The sequence below is a fragment of the Pteropus medius genome, unplaced genomic scaffold (genome assembly GCF_902729225.1).
Source record: "Pteropus medius unplaced genomic scaffold, Ma_sr-lr_union100, whole genome shotgun sequence".
Taxonomy (NCBI): domain Eukaryota; kingdom Metazoa; phylum Chordata; class Mammalia; order Chiroptera; family Pteropodidae; genus Pteropus; species Pteropus medius.
This window is the reverse complement of record NW_024349800.1, coordinates 45,300,047-45,320,478: the sequence shown is the minus strand read 5'-3', so window position 1 is coordinate 45,320,478 and position 20,432 is coordinate 45,300,047. Positions and strand designations below refer to the sequence as shown.

At 36.9% G+C, this 20,432-nt stretch overlaps 1 protein-coding gene across 1 annotated transcript in view; it reads left to right on the top strand.

The window, feature by feature from the left end:
* The window catches only part of LTBP1 (latent transforming growth factor beta binding protein 1), a 345,549-nt gene that overhangs the window by 211,996 nt on the left and 113,121 nt on the right, over positions 1-20,432 (top strand). The window contains 2 exon segments of the mRNA XM_039887438.1: positions 11,102-11,224; positions 18,529-18,696. Of these exon segments, the coding sequence (XP_039743372.1) occupies positions 11,102-11,224; positions 18,529-18,696 (291 nt within the window).

Below are 20,432 nucleotides of genomic sequence, written 5' to 3'. Positions count from 1 at the left end.
TAGCAGTTACAAACATATATCTTTTAAAAATCATATTGTCTTTCCTATTTATAAAAATAATTCAGACTTATTGTTTAAAAATTAGAAACCAGAGAAACATATAAAGAGAAAAATAATTATCTATAAAAATTGATACATTTGTTGTATTATATATATGTAGATAAAAATTTGAAATTGTATTTCATGGATACCTATGACAACTTGACAACTATTTTTTTACTTAATATGTAATGAAGACTTCTTGATTTTATTAAATAATCATCTAAAACTTATTGTAGGGCTGACATGGTATCCCAGTTAATGGATGTAGGATAACCCATTTAATCATTACCCTAACGTTGGATTTTCAAATTGGTTTCTATTTTTCATTATTATATACAGTAAGTCCTCAATGTCATCAATAGGTTCTGTGACTTTTAAGCGAGACGACATATAACAAAACTAGTTTTACCTAGGCTAATTGATATAAACAAGAGTCAGATTCCTACGGCATCTCATCAGCATTGAACAAAATGATGTTATTCAAGGATCTGCTGTGAGGGACATACTTAGCTATACTTAACTATGAACATTCATGTGAATCTGTGATTGTTCAGAAGAGAAATGAGTAGTTTCGAAGCTTTGATTCATCTTGTGCACACTACCTTTCAGAAAGTATGTACAATTTCTCTTTCTACTAACAGTAGAGAGTCCACTGACTGTGTCCCTCTTCTCCTCCCTTATTTCCTTATCTTTATAAATTTAAAAACACAAGAAGGGCAGTTAAATAGTATATTTTTCTTCACATAGGCCCTGAACATCTCTGGTTAGACTTTCTCCAGGTATTTTATGGTGAATATGGCTGTGAGCAAGATTATTATTATTTTTTTTAATAGTTATTGTCTTACTGGAGCTAACTCTGTTAGTTTTGGTAGTTTCTTCTGAGTTTTCTATGTAGGAATAATTTTACATTCAAATAATAGTAATTTGGGAAAGATGATGATGGGGTAAGGAAGCTGTTGGGACTGGAAGAAAGTAAGACATGCATGAGAGAGGATGCGTCATGCTTGTGTCTGGCAGATCCCATAGGTGTAGGTGAAGGTGAATGATACGACTATAAAGGTATTTTAGACTCCACCTTTTCATGGGAAGAGCCAAAAAGTCACATAGCAAAGGGCATAGATACACAGAGAGGTGAAGAATTGGGGCCATTTTAAAAATCAATCTATAACATTCTGGTGGCTTATGCTGACTTAGCAAATCAATGTGTATTTTGCTTGAGAAAAAAGAAAATAATCTTTATTTGTATTATGATGAGGCCACTTTACATCTGCCTTAGAGCAACATCTGAAAAGTATTGTCGAAAAAACATTATGGTGATTATATTAGAAATTTTGTAGTTAATTATATTTTTTAAAAAAGCTTTCATTGATGTGTACCCTATGTGTAGAACAGTGTACAAATTGGAGGTGTATAACTTAGTGAGTTATCACAAAGTGAGCACAGACATGTAGTAATCACCCAGGTGAAGAAATAGAGAATTACCTGCACCCCAGAATCTTCCCTTTGTCTCTTCTCAATCTTTACTTTCTCCCTTTTTTCCAAAACTAAAGTCATTGTTGATTTACAAGCAGAGATCAGTTTTGTCTTAATGAACTTTCAGATTATCTAGAATTAATTTTTTTGTGTCTTGTTTCTTCCACTCAGCAGCATGTGGGCAGCAGCTTTTTTTAATATTCAAAATTCTGGCTAGTGAACTGATAATATTCTTTTGATATTATCATTTCAGATCTTTTCCGTGCTTTTTCTCCTTCCTTCAACATGTTCTTCCCTGACTTAGCTGCATTTTCCACAGTTACATTTTGGAAGAAAGAAACTTTCCTCTGTAGTTCTAGTTCCTTCCATTTGGTATAATTATTAAATCGACATGAGACAGAGCAACAAGAGAACATAACCAAATTTAATTACATACATTCACATGGGAAACCTACATACATGAGAGAGTCAGAGACAGAAAGGGAAAATGAGGTGCATATGACATTCTGAGCTAAGGATGAAGTAAGGCACTTTGGGCTTCAGAGGGGGGTTAGGCCTTGCAGGATGATAAGAAGAGCAGAAGTTTAGTAATTAGAAATTTGCCCAGCCCACGGATAGCTCATAAAATGTTATTTCTGGTGATAACTCTTTCTGTGGGCAAGACCCCTAATTTAAATTCTTTCAGAAAGAGGTAAAAGTTTCTCATGAGCCTACAGGGTCTTGTTTGCCTTCAGCTCAGAATAGTTCATGTGCCAAAGTGGCATATCTTGGGGAGGCCTCTTCTGAACCTCTTCACAGGGCCGTCTCTGAAGTTCTCTTCATTTCAGTTATCAAAAGGGAATCGACTGTTGTCATGTTTATTTCTTTCTTGGAGGAAATAGGAAATATGTCTATGAGAGTAATGTGGGTATAAAGTTGAAACTTAGAATCCACTCTTCTTGCTATATGTTTGAGAAATAATAGTAGAAAACCTATAGATATAAACTACGACTGGAATCAACCAGACTTGATATTTCAGTTCTTTAAGACACTTAAAAATGTTTAAAATTCTTTTTAGTTAGCCTACAGGATACAAATTCATACAGTCCTCTGCTGTATTTAGTGTTTTAATGCCAGAAACTGTGCTGTAGTTAATGTGATTCCGAATCATGTTTTATAGTAGTCAGTGGCTAAGAGAGAATTAATAGATGTTACCCAGACTTGAAGGGCTGTCTTACTGTTCTAGGCATCCTCTTGGAACTCCTGCTGCAGTTTCTGATTTAAATAGACACAATCTTTTTAGTAAGAATTTGAAGAGTGTTGATCTGGAGTATTTCAGCATTTAAAAGTCAATTTGGGACCCATTTGTATCTATTTTAGAATCACTTTCTGGTGTATCCTCTTACTCTGCTCATATCACTGGGATAGGATTCAAAAAGGAAATGTCTGTTTATTTTATCCGCTTTTCTTCAGGAAAGACAGTGGTGAAGTGAGTCATTAGCACATTGTATTTTCCAATAGCTCTTTGACCTCAATCTCTAGGGCCGTAAAATCAATGGGAAGATGGCTGTTGTATCACAAGTGATGAGGAGAACCCGTGATGGATTCATGTTACTGTGAATGTTTTAAGGAGAAATTAATGTAGTGTCTGTAGACCGTAGTTAAATCCAAGACCAACAGAGATGTGCGTTATTAGCATCTTCCATGTGTAGTACACATGTATCGAGAAATAAATACAAGCTGTTCTCTGGGCTCTGATAATTCTTTTATCATGTTATCCTGAAGAGGGAAGAATTAGGAGGAAGGGAGTTGCTCCCACAGTGGTTTGCCTCCTTTTAGCAAGTCCAGGGGTCAAATCCATCCTATGCTAGATTACCATTTTATAATGGCAGACATGTACAGGTCTGGTGGCAGTGAGGTCTCGGTCAAAACTAATATAACCACAAAGAGACCCATACGGTAGTTTGTGGGGCCAGCCCTAGAAAGCAGCATTTTACAAAATGTGCTCCACAGACCACCATTTCAGAAGGATGTTAATAGATGGTGTGTGAAAAAGGGTTCCATGGCCAAATGTGTGGAAAATACCGAGTTAAAGAAAATCAAGAATCCTTGCCAAAGGACTTCTCAGGGTCTTTCTTTAATGCGCTCAGGTATGTAGACTATGCAGTGTTTGGCCACAGAACCCTTCCTTTAGCAGAATCCTCACAAACCTTGGGTTTTATGTAAACTACCGTGGGTAAAATTGCTCTAGAGTGTTGATCTTCAAACATTTTTTTTTTTTTTGCTCACTTACCTGCTAAAATAATTTTGAGAAACTTAGTGTCCACATGTTTTTAAGCTGACATTTACATTCTTTTCATCAGAAATTAAATGAATATGGTAGATTTATTTCTGGTCCGTTGGTATCAGATATGTGCTTTAAGCATATTTTCATCAAAGCCTTGGAGCCATAGAGTTGGCTTATTTAGTTTATGAATAATGTCTGCTGTCTAACCTAATTGGCAAAGCCAGGCCTTCTTATGAAACAAATCAGACTTACCGCTCTTTCTGTGACACTCCCTCAGGAGGGATATCTTTGTGAATTGTTCATTTGTTTGGTGTCTTTGAGAATTTTGCATTGTAAGGCAATGTACCTAGAAAGCCTAGAAGTATTACGGATGGACAAGAGGAGACTTGACTTTGTAAAGAGAAAGAAGGCACTGAGTCCAGGAAAGATAGAAAAGGTCACCTTTCAAAAAGGAAACCTATAAAGGCTCAAGACCTAGACATTGATCCCTTTAAAAGTATCCAAGCATGTGTGTACCCTGTGGAATGTCATCATGTGCCTTCAGGGACATGTGTACCCAGTGTGAAGCTGCTTCTGTGGAAGTTTAAGAAACACATATGTCCTTTTAGAGAATGAATTCCTCCTTTATCTAAAAGTAAATGATCCATATTAAATAGCCAAATAGTCTGTCTGGCTAGGAAGAGTATTTACCTCAAGGGACGTTTTTTTCTGCTTTCAAGGAGAAGTCGTGTTGCTAAATTGTTTGATGGAAGTTCTATACATCAGCAATACAAAAGCTGAGTATACACAGCAGAATCTCTAGAAAGTTTCACATTTTCACACAGTATTAAGATCTTCATGTGCTATTCTTACCTTGTACCTAATTCCTTTTGGTTACTAAGCATGCCTCGTTTCCTGTGTAAACTTGTATCACTAAAAAGGCAATAAATTATTACTCACTTTGTTAAACACACAGAATAGATACATAAAGTGTGTTGATTTCCCATAAGGGTACTTATGCTATTCATAATATATTATGCATAAATGTCACAATTTATTTATGGTCATTTTCAACCCTGGCAACTGACAGGTTGTTTTGAAGTAAGAACATTTAAGCTTGGAGTAACTTTGGGTATTTTCTGTTTCATCTCCTTTGTGTTGCAGGAGAGAAAACTGAGACCAATAGAAATTCAGTGACTTGTTCTAGGTAACATAATTTGGTGTCCTGGTTAGACCAAAGCTGGATAGTTGTCCCATTAGATTTCTTCAAATCCCCTTAACTCTTTTAAGAAATATGATCTTGGACAAAATTATCTCTATACAATGGAAATAACTATTGCACTGCTCACCGTCGAGAATTGTTATGAAGTTCCAATGAGATAGATAAAGTGTGTTGGACAAATATAAAGGATGATGAAGATTCTTGCCTCATTGTACTAGATTATTTTATTCCTTAGTACTGAAATAATAAGGTTGTGTTATAAAAGGTGGTTTAAGGAGTTTCGTTATGCACGTTTCTAAACTACTCTGTGTTCTTGTACTATCTGGACAGTAGACACCGAGTCCTCTATTTCTGTTGTAATAGGTTGAACTGTATGACATTCAGATTTAGAAAAAGAGCAGTTTTGTATTTTTGAACTTGATATATAGCCTGAGGTACATGATAGGCTGTGTTAAGCAGAGACACTGTATTACTGTTTTAAGTAAGTGGAGAAGCATGTAAATCTCCTTCATATTAACTGTAGTCCTATAGATTTTGCCTACTCTAAAGGAACACATTTCTCTCCTCCTTTCTGCTTCTGTAAACTTCTAGAATGCCCTAACATAACAACTCAGCTGGAGATAAGGGGATGGGTGACTGGCTCTACAAGAATACCCGCTCAGGCCATTCATTTTGACCTTCATTCCTTAACTCAGTAAACAGTGCTGTAAGCAGTGGTTATACCATTTCTTCAAAGGGTAGAATTCCACAGTTGTTTAGAGAACTTTGGTCGTCTACAGAGGGAGAACAATGAGCAAATTCATTTGTTTTTTAAACTAAGTGCTAAAATACTTTGAATTTAATCAGAATACGTTAAAAGCGATTGGCTGACCCTGTAAAATATGAGCCTCCTGAAATGCAATTATATTTGCCAAATATAAGTTATTTATAAAAAAATTATAATCAAGTTAGCTTTTATTTAATTACAAAAAAGAAAAGAATCATAGGAATTGAAGTCTAAATAAAATTATAATTCTTAATTTGCCAATCATGTTCCATAAAATTGTTAAACTTTGGCTTGATAATGTCTTCTGTTAGTGGACTCCTTAAACTTCTCGTATCCAGATATATTCAGTTAACCCATGTTTGGTTCCTAATGGATTTGTGAATCTCTGATTTCCTTCAGTTAATTTAGGAAGGTCTTAAAAAGCTTGGCTTCCTCAGAACATCGTTTTAATAACTGCTCATGTTTCATATTCATTTCTGAGGTTCTAAACTAAAAATCATGGCGAATGCATTTTTTGCTTTTTTTGTTTGTTTTAACGCAATGGACATAAACTGGCTAGCCACCCACAGTCCTCTCAGGAACAACGTGGGGTTTGAAAGAACATAGTGGCAAGAAAACAGAAGAGTTCTTATCTAATTTTTAAATGTAAAATTTTGCATATGGGGCATTATAAATTTACAAATGGAATGCTTTTTAAAGTGTTGCTGTTGAAATCTGAAATGTGATTTGACACAGAAATAATTTCAGTGATTTAAAAAAATTTTTTGGCAAATGTCATCTTCTCACAGACGCTTAGTATTTGCAGCAGAGGCAAGGGAACTGTCTTATATAAAGCAGGTGTGCAGGGTGCCCAGGCTCTAGGAACAGTCTGAGGATTACAGGTGCATCTGATAAATCATATCAGATTCTGGTCAGACTTGGCTATGCTGACTTTGTCCTTGCAGATCACAAACCACATAGCCCCAGACTCAGAGATTTTGGGGGACCCAGTCTCTGTTTTGCTTCTAGCTGAGCCTCCTTCTATTCTATGTCCAAAGCACAGTCTCTGAGGCAGCAGGGAGCTTTCTACATAAAGAAGATACACTGAGTTGAGTGAAGAGAACCTTTTAAGTCCTCTCATGTAGCCAGCACCCACCTTCACCCCATTTTCCTCAGGCAACGGTGCTTCAAAATGATCTCTTTTGCTCTTACAAACTCTTATTTTCATCAACTCTGTGTGGGTTTCTCAATGAGGGCATTATTGCCATTTTCGGTAGAACAATTCTTTGTCAAGGGAGACTAACTACTTTTAGAAAGTTTAGCTCCCCAGTGTCCACCCACTGGATATTCCCCAGTCCTTGTGACAACCCAAAACATCCCCCGGGCAAACACGCATCGTCCCTCTTTGAGAATCACTAACTGATCCTCCCCGAGTGCTAAAAGGGAAGCTATCTTATTGACCCAAAACATTTTTGTAGATATTTACATTTTAAAAGAGAACATTTTTTCCTCAATCCAAATGGCATAATAAATATGTGAAAAGGAAGTGTAAGTTAAAACCTTAATGAGACGACACTGTACTCCTGCCAGAATGACTAAAATGAAAAAGACTGAATAATTTGACAAGGATGTAAGGTACTGGGAATGGAAACTGGCATAGCCACTTCGGACAATTATTTGACAATATCTATTAAATTATCTATTAAATATCTATTGGACCTTCTCTAGTGACCCAGAAATCCTCCTCCTAGATATCAACCCAAAAGTAATGAGTATCTAGCCCTTCTGAAAGACATACATATGAATGTTCACAGAAACATTTTTAATGATAGCTCAAAATTAGAATGGATAAATTAATTTTGATATCCTCGTACATATAGTACAGCAGTAAAAGAGTGAACTACTGTATGCAACAACATCAATGAACCTCACAGGCATAAAAATGAATAAAATAGTCAGACAAAAGAATATATACAATATGATTCCCTTCATGTGATGTTCATGAAGAGGCAAGACTAAGCAATGAAATAGAAGTCAGGATAGTAATTACCTGTGGATGCGGAGCTATTGACTGGGAAAGGGCACGAAAATAAAAAGGCAATAAAAATGTTCTAAAACATGATCTGGATGGTGGTTACACTGTACATGCACACACACACACTCATACACGCATATAGATCCATATATATACACACATGTGTATACATCAAAAGTCATCTAGCTGTATACTTAAGATTAATATACTTTGCTGTATGTAAATTTAAAAAGAAAAACTTGGGAATTCAATTAATCTCTAATTTATGGCATTTTAGAGAATATGATAAAAAAGTAAATTGAGGCAGCTGAGCAAAATGGGAGTTTTTCTAGAAGCTGTGAGAGTGTGTTATGAAGAAAAGGTCCATTCTCTGGGTTTCGGTGGCTCAAAATTTGGGGAGTCGATGTTGTTAGTGCTGGTGGCACAAGCTGATCAGAAGAGAGATAGTAAGAAAAGGGAAATCTTTACAGGATCCCCTTCCTTATGGATTTGTCTATTCCTTCCTGCCTGTAGCTGTGTGTGTGTGTGTATGTGTGTGTGTGCGCGCGCGCTCTTAATTCCTGTCCTCCATTCCCATAGCATCATGGTTGAAGCAGTGGGCAACATTGAGGAGAATCAAAGAGGGGTTATTGGTGGAGGGCACAGGCAGTGGTTGTACATTAGGTTGTATGCGCTGGGGGAAAAAACCTCCCTCTACCTTAACCTGGCATCCAGCAGTGAGACTGGATGGTACTGTTAATTCTAGGTCCCAAGAGGTGAGCATGGAATGTGTAGTGTGGTGCAGCCAGTGATTAGGGGTGCAAGCCGGTCAGAAAAAGAGAAAGGCTGAAAATTACACCTGATGGGGACAGGAGCCGAAACGGAAGAGTGGAGATTTTGTGCAGCCTTTTTGACCACAACTGGCTCGTTACCCAAACTTGAGGTTTAATTTGGGACATATGATAGGGCTTTGCTTATGCTATGTAAGCCCCAACTGGACTTGGCACTCTTCCTGGTCTTTCATAGTGGTTTTCTCAAGGAGAATGAGTTACGGGGGAATATTTTCAATTTCATGCTGTGCATAAGTGTGTATTACAGCCCAAGTGTGTATTACAGCTTGTGTATTACAAGCTCTGAAAAAAAAAAGATAAGATAGGCACTGGATCGTATGCTGTGCCAGGTGTAATGTAGCTGTACCCATTTCAAGCTGGATCCAAGTTGGAATGCCGTGGAATGATACAACAAATATATGTGTTAATTTGTCATTTGAATGTCATTGAAAATGTATTTTATCACTAAAATTAAATTAAAAACTGTACATGTTAGATAAATATGGCCATATAGATATCTGTGGTACTTAGAATATGAAATATAAGCAAGTAATGATTTATTGAGGGCTGTATTTGCCTTTTTGTGTGACAGTTCTGCCAAATAATATTTTGCTATAATTGTGTTCGATTTTAATTTAGAAAATTAATATTAGGGTCTTTAATAAAAGTTTTATTAGAATTAATGATTGAAGGAAATAAATATTATTTGAAGAGGAAATGATAATAGCCAAGTCTGTTAACTATTAAGCTTCATAAGCCACACGGAATAAAGTATAAATGATGACTAATTTTTCATTTTTAATTGTCACATTCTGGTTTTGATTTTTAATTAATTACCTCTGCAAATAACTCTATAATCTTTCTTTTTCAAAATCACCACATTTTTCTCTCTCCTCTTCTAACTTATTTGGATTACCATCTTAGTCCCTTCGGGCTGCTATAACAAAATGCCACTGACTGGGTAGCTTCTAAACAACAGATCTTTATAGCTCACAGTTCTGGAGGCTGAGAAGTCCAAGATCAAGGCACCAGCATTGTCTCCTTTTGGTGAAGGTCCCTTTTGGGTGGCAGACTTCTCCCTTGTGTCCTTAGGTGGAGGAAGGAATGAAGGATTTCTCTGGAGCCTCTTTCATAGGGCATTAATCCCAGTCTTGAGGGTTATACCCTTATGATTTAAGCTCTTCCCGAAAACCCCACCTACTAATGCCATCACCTTTGGGGTTAGGATTTCAACATATGAATTTGGAGGCGGGGCACAAACATTCAGACCACAGCAATCACCATATGCATATGACCAAAACATCTCTGTTTCTAGCTGTGTTTTCTTTTCACTTCTTGGATCTTCTGCTGCTGCTAGATATTTATACTCGGGTGTCCCATTGTGACCTTCAAGTGTAAAACTAATATCTTCATCTGCCTCTTTCCTCCTCAGAACTTTCCACAAAACCAAAAATGTCTTCTCTTTTCCCAGATTAGAGGCCTCCCGGGTATCTTCAACTCCTTTCTCTTTCTTTCTAATGTTACGTTGGCCAGTCAAACACCACGCATTGTCAGTTGTTCTTTAAAAAAAATTATTCCTTTCCTTCCTGATTATTCTCAGTGTCACCAACCTGGCTTGTCACCAGCCGCATACTTGCATTACTCCTTCAGTGATCAAACTTTTAATCTTTTCTCACCAAGCCATGTGCTAGCCAGATGAATTTCCCTAGAGCCTGCCTTTGATTATATCTTCCTCCTGTTCAGAAAACTTTAGTATGGCTCCCTGTTCTCAATAAAATTATATCCAGCCTGGCTTTAACCAGCTCTTTTTCCAATATATACCTTCCCGAAACTTCCTTTTAAGCCAATGGTTTGACTCACAATTTCCTGATCCCCGCTTCCCTTCTCTAGTCATTGTGCTTATACTGCAGTGTCCACCCACATAGATCATTCACCCCTTCTTACCCATCCATCTAACTTCTCCCCAACTTCAATGCCTGCTGAAATCTTACCTTCTTTGCAATGCTATGGTATCCCCCAACTTCATCTTCCTTTTGTAGCCCTTACTGTCTATGTAGGCAATTTCATATTCATTTCAAGTTTATGATCTTTCTTCTAATTGTGATAACTTGAACTGATTTTCACTTCTTTAATTTTTTACATAGTTTCATGTACGACTAGACTGTCAGTATCTCTAGGGTGGGACCATTTGCCTTACCTGTATGCTCTAGAATGCTTAACATACACTAAAATGTAAGCTCTGTGAAGACCAGACTCTTTTGTCAGTTTTGTTCACTGGTAAATCCCTAATATTTAGAACAGAACAGGGTACATAGTAGCTACATAATGAATATTTGATATATAAATCGTAGATGTTCAATAATTGATTTGATTTTAGTTCATTCACACTCGATGCATTAAAAGCTGCTAACATCTCTTATTTACTATAACAAGGAAATTACGGCGAAAAAGAAAGAAAATGCAATTTACTCTAAGAATTTGTCCAACAGGGCTTGACTGTTCCTTCTAAAAGAATTGTGTTTTCATGCAGATATTAATGAATGCCAGCTACAGGGTGTGTGCCCTAATGGTGAGTGTTTGAATACCATGGGCAGCTATAGATGTACCTGCAAAATGGGATTTGGGCCGGATCCTACTTTTACAAGTTGTGTCCGTAAGTAATGATTACTTTTTATTTCAATGTTGAGTCATTTTTTTTGAGGGGGGGAGGTGTGGAGGGAGGCAGTGGGGAGATATCCAAAAAGAAGGTACATACTCAGTGGTCAACTGAATAGTGTAAATATGCAGGAAAACCTCATTAAAACTACAAGACGGAGGAGACAAGTCTGATATACTAAAAAATTTATGTTATGGAACTTTCCCCTAAATGCATTTTTATTGTGTTTAGAAAAATGTAATAGCTGAAAGTCAAGGTGGAGAACAAGCACACTGGGAAGATATATTTTGATGAAAAGGAAAGAGTTAATTAAAATGAGCATACCTGAGAGATGAAAAGTTTTTTCCTTCATGAGTATTTTAAGCATTATTTAGGCTGAGTTAAACTTTATTCCAGCTTCTGTTTTTAATTATTCCAAATTCTGAGTCATTGGTGTCTGATTTAATGAGGTTTCACTGTACTTTCTTAGTTGGAAGAGTCTGGGAAATAGTTACCAAGGCCCTGCATTTCAGATTTTCTATTCAGTTCTAATTTCAAATATTTTATTTTGTTGTCCTCAAAAACCACCAAAATGTGTCCTAAAAGTTATACTGTTTTGCCTTATAAATGTTGTCTCTAAGATTTTCTCTTGTACCTGGTAAGGGTAAAAATCCTGCATCAAGCCACATATTATAATATTGGTACAGAAAATACAGATTTTCCAAAGAGACTCTCACCATAAAATTTAATTCAGTGTAATCACTACAAATCAATTAGAGATGGATGCATTTTAGTTATAAAGTTCTCAAATGCAGATTTTTTTTAAGGTTATCTTTTTTTTCATGGCATATTATGCTCATTATTACAAGATAGGTAAACACTGCACATTTTTCAAAGCCATATGCAAAAGAAGTTTAAATATTTTAAATTAATTCTGTATTAACCTCTGTTCTGCAACATTTGTTGTTTTTACTTTTCTATTTTTTAATGTGGATTTGGTATATATTAAACTGCATCCTTCTAGTCCCTGGTTTTAAACTTGCCATTTGGTCAAGATATATTTTTCATGAAGGTACCATCATTTATTTTTAACTGTGCATCTCTCTCTAACTGTACCCTAAGCTAAGATCATAGACATGATGAAATAAAGACAAGGGTAGTAAATTAAAATGACAATCTCATTCATTACTTTTAGATAAATTTGTTGAGTCTTTTGGAACATTGTTACTAATTACTGCTGTTTTCCTTTAAAAACTGTCAAATGCAGATTAGGAAATTTTGCACGTAAGTCCTTTTACCCATGTTCTTTCACAGATAGTCCTGATCATGAAACAGACAGACACCTAATTGTAAGAGCTTTTTTTTTGGCCAGCAGTAAAATTAGACTAAAATTATGTTTCCATACAAGGTACGTGTGAAAACTGATGCAAGAATTTGATAATTTCAGGCCAAAAAAATCACATTGTTGACAATATCCAGAGAATTTATAGATAATTTCTGACTGATTTGAATTACATGTATAAATATTTTAAATAGTTTTATAATTTAAGCATAAAAGATTCTGCAGAGTTTGAATATAGAATTTGTTGTGAATGTTTTTTTCCCTCCTTAAATAATTCGACTTGTAGTCTGGTTAAAATTACTACATTGAAGGTTGCAGATAAGATAAACTTGGAGAACTGGTCACAAAGTGTTTTATTAAACTTTGACTTGATCCGATGTCTAGCATTAAGGGCAGACATCCCAGTTTTAATAAGATTGTTGAAATTTGCCATGAGATTTTTGAAACACTTACACATTTCCTTAGCATTTATTTTCCCTGTCAGTGCTCAAATAGTACTGAACTTATTAAACAACCATCCATTCTTATTTGAAAAATAAATAATTCAATTTTATGGTTCAACTAGAACAGCTGAAATGATAAGTATTGGGAGATGTTTGTTGCTAGTTAAATGTTCCCGTTTAGAGTTTGAAGTTAAAACCTGGGCTCTGTACCAGCGTTGAATGGGCAGATTTATTTCTCTTTCCTTTGAATTTACCACATATAATATCACAGAGATATGTAGAGTCCCTTCAGGATTTGTAACTTTGTTCAATCCAGTCTGATTTGCTGGTGAACTATATTTTGAACAAACCAATGGGGGAAAGGTTGAAGACAGCTGAGAAGAATCAAGGAAGAAAATGATGTTTACAGAGTAAGGGAAAAAATATTAGCAAGATGACGATACCCTTAAAAGTCATGGGACAGTAGCAGAAAAAGAATGGGTGTCACATAGAGACACGTTCACAAAGGCACTGAGCAAAGTTGTTATTGCATTAACATTTGGAATATATGTTCTTGAGAAGTATAAAAACAGCCATGAGTAGAGCATGCAAGCAAATGGAGGGAGGTTGACCACATTTGTTCAGACAGCATGGATTTAGGGCATATCCAGGCTATAAAAGATGTGGCTGATTCTGTGGACTCAAAGAAATGCACTTGGCAATGGCTGAGGAGCAGTGGGAAGCTCTCCCTGTTCTTGAATGCACTGAGGTGAACACCCTCAGAATTCCTTGATTCCAGCCAAAGGTTGCAACCATTTCTATTTTGCTCCTTGCTCGCTCTCTGTCCTTGACTTAGCTAAGCTGAAAGAAAGAAAATAGGAGGGTTCTGGCATTTGTCGCCTCTTACCTCTCTGTCTGTGGCTTAGGATGCTGCAGCAGCATTCTCTAGACCTGCTTCTACCTACCTATGGGAAAAGGTGAGAAGTATAATAATAACCTTTGCAGCTGTAGTAGGAAAATTTTCTGATTTGCTGAGCTGCAGTTAATTTTCTCCGAGAATTCAAGAGCTCCAGGATGAATGCTGCAGAGGGTGTGTCCACAGGTTCAGTAAATAGGAGCCCAAATTAAAGGATTCTGAGCTTGGACTTTTGCTGTTTCATAGGATTCTCAACCCATGGACTTGTCACTAATTGGCAGAAGTAGAGAGTTAGAGAGGATGTGCTCAGGAACTTCTGCCATAACCCTGGAAGTCAGTTACAAATCCCTTCTAAAATTTAGTCATATTTTTGTACATCATTTCTATTTAAATTTCCCTAGCATCTTTTTGAAATATGCATTCTTATTTTAGACATTAGGAAATTGAAGCTAGGAGAGTTTAAGCAACTCCTCACGATCACACAGCTAGTAACTGACATTTGAGATTTAAAACTGGGTTTATACCTCCAAATTTAGGGTTCTAGATCAGGTTAATGATACTTATTCACATTTGAATTGATTAGAGCAGCATGTCTTTGAAAGTATAGTCAGATTTCTCATGTGACCCTATAATTAAGTATAAGTTGTTTAATATGCCATTGGGAAACCCAAATAAGAAAACTATAGCATCTTACCTTCTTACTATTTTGCAATTGAATCGCCATCAGCATTGGATACAGAGCTATAAGTTTATTACTTTTGAAGATTTCTTTCGTGTCTCTAGCCAAGAGCAAAAGATTTGTCTTCCTGACTGAATGATGTGGCATTTCCCGTAGGTTTTATGCCTCTGAAATGTTTTTTTCCTCTCTTTATATAAAGTACCTGAATCTTGTTACTTTTATCTTAGCAACGCATCCTTCAAAACAAAACAATGTGCAAAACCACTGTTTCAGCATAACTGCTTAGGTGAACCTATCAGCACCCTTTGTTATTGGTCTTCAGTACTCAGTCTCATACCCATTTTCATCTGTTCTTAGAATGTATAATCATATACCATATTTTAAATAATAAATGTAGTATATTAATCTCCCTTTACAACTAGCTTTCCACCTGTGGGTAAAGATACTCAGATGATAGAAACACCAATCTCGTATAATTCTGGGTAGCATATTGTTCCTAGGCTTATGTGTCTTGATGACTAGAAGGTGAAAATGCTAGAGATGTTTAATGAAATAAATTGAATTGCCATGTGAGTCATTCAAAATGATAAAAGAATAACAGGTAATTTAGATATTAAAATAGGGAAGGTTTTAAAGGGCACACTTCGTTAGAAGTCTGATGCATAAACCAATACTTGTTTGTCCATATAGTTTTAGATCAAAGAAAACTTGAATAATAGGATCATCAGTAAAATTTAGGTATGTAAGTTAGACCTTTTCAGTGGCATCCTTCATAGTTTTTTTCATCTCTAAAGGAGTAGATTTTTTATTAGTTAGTTGCTAATTCTTATGTACATTTGGGGTGACGCAAAACATGTAGTTAGAACATTTTCTGAAGCTCCCAGACTCACTAACAATTGACTTACTAATGACTGTAAATCAGTGATTCTCTTACTCCCCGAAAGTTGTCCGCCTGAAGTACTTTGAAAAGCTGTCACAGAAAAAAAAAACCACATCAGTACTCTGGGTACCTCAGTGCTTACAGAGAATATTTGGGTTAGGAAATGATGGGAAGACAAAGGTGTTTAAAACAGATCTTTTAGGGTAAGATGTTCAGGAAGAATTAGCTTGCCAGACTTCTACCTTTATTCTCTAAATGATCAAATGCCTAAAATTTTATTTAGTCTCTATGCGCGTGCACACAATGCATGTGATAACAACAACCAGAGACTCACTTTAGTTAACAAGCAATTTCTTAGTAACACACACTTATTAATCCCTTAAAACACTGAACGGCTGATTTTGAGTGCTGGTTTAATTTGGGGGATAGGCCTCGTTGGTGATCTCAAAGTAGAGTACTTGGATAGGGGAACAGCGTTGAGTATAACAGGGATTATGCCTACAGTAGCATCCTACTCTGGATATGTGGGTGAGCTGAATATAAGGATGCGCGTATAGGGAAGTGGAGGGGATCCAGTGTCACTGTTTGCCAATGCAGAGGATTTGAGGACACCCTGCTCTGTTCTGCTCTAAATGGTCCTTGTTCCTGGGATCTAGAACTAACATTAATATAATTGATATTAGAATTAAGCCCTGCCACAGACTTTAGTGCGTTGACCTAAAACAGACTCTAGTGAGTTGACCTGACATTGTTTCTATGGAAGTATTGTTGTGTGAGTTCCAAACACTTTGGAGAGGAAAATGTGGAGCAAAATGATTTGTGAGCGGATGATACTAGAACTATGTAGAATATGTTCTTAAGATTATACAGGTACAACCTATAGATACACACACATATTCATACAAATACACGTACTATATGAGTGATGGTCAATGATTCCAGGGACTTTTCCTTTTAAGAATAATAACCATGCTCTTATTTTTTTTTTTACTTTTGTTCTGTGACCTTCAATCTTTCATAACTTACTTGTACAGACTCCAGAAAGTGACTAGGAGAAGGGAGAGGAAATGACTGAAACTTCTCCTTCCTACCACTTTATTGTTAGACAAAGCTGGCCTTATTAGAGTTTGTAAGTTTTGAAGCCTTAGGAAGGTCTCCTCTACTCCCCTTATCCCCCGTGCCCATGTTCCCATTCACCAGTAGTAACTGTTTTTGACAACTGTCTTCACTTTATTGAAATCCTACTGCTAAGCAGCGATCAAGCTGGGTACAAATGTCTTTGACAGTATAGAGATATCTGCTTTCATAATCATAAGAATGGCCAACATGTGTGTGTTGTGTCTACTCTGTACCAAAGGCTTATCATATGATGTTTCTATTCGGTACATTGAGCCTATCATTTAAAAGTGAGGAAGTTATTTGAAGTTCATCCATATAATTCATACTATTATTTGAATTAATCAGGGCTTTCTCCAGAGAAACAGAACCAATCAGGGTGTGTGTGTGGTGGTGGGGGGGTAGAGATTTTAAGGAATTGGTTCATGTGATTATAGAAACTGTCTGGTCAAATATCTATGGGGTAGGCTGGCAGAGTGGAAACCAAGGGAAGAGTTGATACTGCAGTTTGTGTCTGAAGGCTGTCTTTTGGCAAAATTCTCTTTTCTGGGGGAAATCAGCCCCCCGCTTCTTAAGGCTTTCAACTGATTGGGTGAGGACCACCCATATTCTGGAGAGTGATCTGCTTTACTAAAGACTATTGATTTAAATGTTCATCTCATGTAAAAAAAAAAAATACCATGATAACAGCATTCAGACTTATCATTGACCAAATATTTGAGTTTGGGCCTAAGCTAAGTTGACACATAAAATTAACCATCACAACCAGTCAAAGTGACTTTCCTTAAGCTTTATTGCTGACAAGTGGCAGACCTATCATGTGAACTCAGGTCTGTCTGGCTCTTGGTCTTTTCACTGTGCTGTAGCATCTCAATTTAATCAGGTTGTTTTCTTGTAGCACGAAGTTGAGATGTCAGTCCTTTTGGGAGAATGAAAATTTAGGTCTCAGCAGGAAAGAGAGAGAATGTCTTGGAAGCATCAGGTACTGGAGGAATTGAGCAAGGGAGTGGCAAATTGGGAAAACCCCATTTGGACAGTGATACAATAGAGAAGAGCTTTGACTGGGATGGGAGAGGGGACAGAGAGGAGACCAGCAAGTTTGGTCTATTCAGCAGTTTTACTTTGGCCTGGAGCTGGCTCTATAGAACATAGTCCGTCCACATTTACACTAGAATACGAACTCCTGGAAGGCAGGGCTGTATCTTACTTATCCTCTTGTTTGCCCTTTCTACCTAGTAGAGGGTCTGGTATTAGATTCATGAAGTCTTGTGTAGTAAGAGTAGAAGAATCAGGGTTAAGGTTTTGGTTTGGATGACTATAGGCTGGTGTGCTTTTGCACTGTTTTCTGAGAGGTGAGCCCATTGTCTGTCCCTTCTCTGTTGTGCTGTCTGACTGGACCGGGGTCTTGTGTGGCATTGGGAGTGTGGCCACTCCCTGCCTCCTGTTCGTTGTTCACTGTTCTAGGGTGAGACCTGATGGGGCCCTGCAAGCTCTCATTTTCCTCAAAATGAGAAAAGCAATAGCTAGCTTCCAGCATCAGTGTGTTCAGTTTGTGACTTTACACAAAATTTTGTGGTTTTTCACTATATTCTGCCCTAGTACTACCTCTACTATGGCTAAACACAAGAAAAGAGATGAGGTAGTAATTTTGATAACAGGTTACTAGGTTTATTTGGGCAGCTTTGGTTAAAATTCTTTCTGTTCACTTATGCCCACATACCTGATTTAATGCTTGCCAAAATGGAAGAAAGGACCGGATAGAATATTTGGTACCTCGACTCAAACTCATTTGGGAAACTCTAAGTTAAGACTGTAAATCAAGAAAGTTTTTGCCCTAAATCGAGATAAATTTATTCTGAAGTAGAGTTTCTAATCCAGACTTTCAGGTTCGTTTTACTATTATTTGAAAAGTCTACCTGGTTTTTATTGTTTCTTGGGTGACGTCAGGCCTTATGTCTCTGCTTCAGCTGATACCCCTGTGATCTCTGAGGAGAAAGGGCCGTGTTACCGACTTGTCAGTTCCGGAAGGCAGTGTATGCACCCTCTGTCTGTTCACCTCACCAAGCAGCTCTGCTGTTGTAGTGTGGGCAAGGCCTGGGGCCCACACTGTGAGAAATGTCCCCTTCCAGGTACAGGTAAGACACCCGGCTGCACGCTCACATTCATTCCCAGCCGCACAAGTACACAGGACAACTTTGGCAGCTAGAGTTATTTTTTTGTTTCTGACTTTAAATTTGGTTTTTAATAAAACAATGTGTTTTTGTCACTTCTGTAGAAACCGTGAATATAGAAGGTTGAATCAGTGGAAAAAATTACATGGCAAAGAGATTTTTCCCCTTTCTATGTAACGTTAGACTTCCTTTCGAATGTTACGAAAAGCCATTACATTTTATCCTCACTTCTAGGACTCTCAGTCTACTGTTTAAAAGTATGGAGAGACCAGAAGGCCCTGCTGGGCCATGCACTTTCCCTAACGATTTGCCACTTACCACTTGCACAGTAACTAGATCTTGTGCAGGTTGATGCGTTTACTCATTTATTGAACATGTGCTTGTCAGGTTCTGTTATGAACATTGTGCTTAAAATCTCCAATTGGAACTGGAGGGAATTTTAGTAACTCAAGGGCAGATCCTGCCAAAGCCCCTGTGAACTTCTGGGTGGGAGCCGAACATTAAGAAGTTAATTATTCTTTATCCTTCAGTTTGGTATATAATTGTCTAATGCCCTGAAAGAGTAAGTTTATCTGAGGGCTTTACTCTTACCAAGGAGTCACCAACTTCTCAAGCAGGATCAAGTAGAGTTCAATGAAAGAAAAAAGAGACATACTCTGCAAATAAATACTGGGCATCAACAAATTATCAAAGAAGGAGTGGCCTCAATTTCACTGATGTGGGATGGACATAAAAAAGTTTACTCAATTTCTTGTTTGATAAGATGCTTCCCACCTAGAGAAGTGCATAAGCTATCACAGGGCCATTAAAGTTTTAAAGCTGTAACTTACAAGCAGACAGGGTTTAAATATAAATTTAAATATTATGATCCACCTTTAGTGGTGGTTAGGATCCAAAAGAACTGGTAAGGCAGAGGATAGTATAATGTTGATGATATTTTGGAAGACTGGGTAATCTTAGACATCTCCAAAAGGCTCTAGGATCTGATCTACCCTTTATTAAAAAGTAATAATAAAAAATATGATATTTATAATTCATAGGCACATTTCTCTTTAAGTTCAGTTTTGATAGCTTCGTAACTCTTATTTGAAAGATACTCAAGATGGTGAGTGTAATGCAGGGAGGTTCCTCCATAAAATACAATAGCTAACTTCGAAAATAATATTAAAAATAAAATTTTTGCACTTAACCAATTTTTGGTTACATGTGATTTTCATAAAAATAATAGTTCATTAATACTTCAGTTATTTGATGGAAAACTGTGTTTCCTTCTGTAAAACATCTTTTAAGTAAGAATTATATTTCATAGTTAAATGTAAGAATGAGGTTCCACCATTTAATGTGTGATCCTTAGAAAAACAATGTTTTAGCATGCTTTAAGGAGTATTTTCGAGTTTCCTTTTTATTGAGAACTAATCTGAGGTCCAGAAAATTCAATAGGAGATCTCTTGTTCAGTGGAAGTGAGAAATGACTTATTTTACTTTCAATTTTAAAAGTAGAAATAAAAAGTAGACCATAAGCTCCTGGGTGTCTGCGTTTTGGTAACTGGCCTCCAACACCAACACCGAAGAAATTAGGTGGATTTTTCCTCCTTGGGCCACACACTGCTTTGCCACCCTTGCCTTTTCCCTTTACTTATTCCTGCGGATTATGCAATGGAGGTTAGCACATCACATGTGCCCAGCCTCCTTTTTTTTTT